Source organism: Mangifera indica, unplaced genomic scaffold (assembly GCF_011075055.1).
Source record: "Mangifera indica cultivar Alphonso unplaced genomic scaffold, CATAS_Mindica_2.1 Un_0059, whole genome shotgun sequence".
In the NCBI taxonomy this organism is placed as follows: Eukaryota; Viridiplantae; Streptophyta; class Magnoliopsida; order Sapindales; family Anacardiaceae; genus Mangifera; species Mangifera indica.
Genome location: NW_025401151.1, coordinates 138,939 through 139,987, shown reverse-complemented (window position 1 = coordinate 139,987; position 1,049 = coordinate 138,939). Strand labels below are relative to the sequence as shown.

Genomic DNA, 1,049 nt, shown 5'->3' with positions numbered 1-1,049 from the left:
AAATTGACAAACCAAATATGATTCCAACTAGGGTTCAATCTTTTTTCTGGTTCTCTACTGATACTCCCACAAGAATGGCTCGTCAAGACGGAACCCTGTATCGACTGCACAAAGTTGCCATGTTGATGATAAGTAATTGCCAAATCCATCGTCGCTTCGATCAGAGGCGCCATTGATGAAGAGATCAGGCAGGTCAAACAACGTGTCGTCATCGATATCAATGGAAGGAGAAACAGAAGGAACCTGAGGTTGGCTCGGTCGGGCTTCACCTCGAGCTTCAGTTTGAGTACATGAAGGGGTCACTGAGTCTTGAAATGTGAGAGCGGCTGCTTTGGCGGCGGCAGCTTGGATGTCTTTGGGACAGGTGGTGAGCGGGCGAGGAAGTTGATGGACAAATTCAGGGAAATTGAGAAAAGCTGAGCGGCCTTTGATAGTTAGAGCGGCAACATCGTGAGCTCGAGCTGCCATTTCGGCAGTAGGGTAAGTTCCAAGCCATATTCTGGATTTTATTCTTGGTTCCCTTATTTCAGAAACCCATTTGCTCCAACTACGCATACGTACTCCTCTGTAGGTGGGCGGGCGTCTCACATTGTCATCACTCTTGAGTAGTTTCTGGTCAGCTTCATATCTGGTTTCATCATCTTCTGCTTTTCTTGAAGGTTTTTTAGCAATACAAGTCCAAGAAGGAGCTTTTGAATTGTGTTTGGAGAGGGAAGAAGTAATGGTGGGTGAGCAAGAAGTGGAGGAGGAAGATGAGATAAATAAACTGTGTTGATGATTATGGCCATCAGCATCAATGTTCTTTATCTTGATATGCTTTCCCATCACAGAGGCTGAGCTAACAGAAGAATGAAGTGTTTGAGCTTTTATGATTCTCTTAGAAATTTATATTTCTTAAAGAAAATTAAATAATATATAAAGAGGAAGATAAAAATGTAAAGAAATTTGGTGGTCCATAACCCAAAAAAAAAATAGTGCATAATACAAACAAATACTTATAAAGTTGGATCATTTTTAATCAGATCTCAATTATTATACCAAATAAAAGA

At 41.1% G+C, this 1,049-nt stretch overlaps 1 protein-coding gene across 1 annotated transcript; it reads right to left on the bottom strand.

The window, feature by feature from the left end:
• LOC123207106 (ethylene-responsive transcription factor ERF039-like) lies at nucleotides 1-868 on the bottom strand. Its single transcript, XM_044624359.1, has one exon. It carries the CDS (start codon nucleotides 823-825, stop codon nucleotides 55-57), a length of 771 nt encoding a protein of 256 aa, XP_044480294.1. The 5' UTR covers nucleotides 826-868; the 3' UTR covers nucleotides 1-54.
• Between the last annotated feature and the right edge of the window lie 181 nt (nucleotides 869-1,049).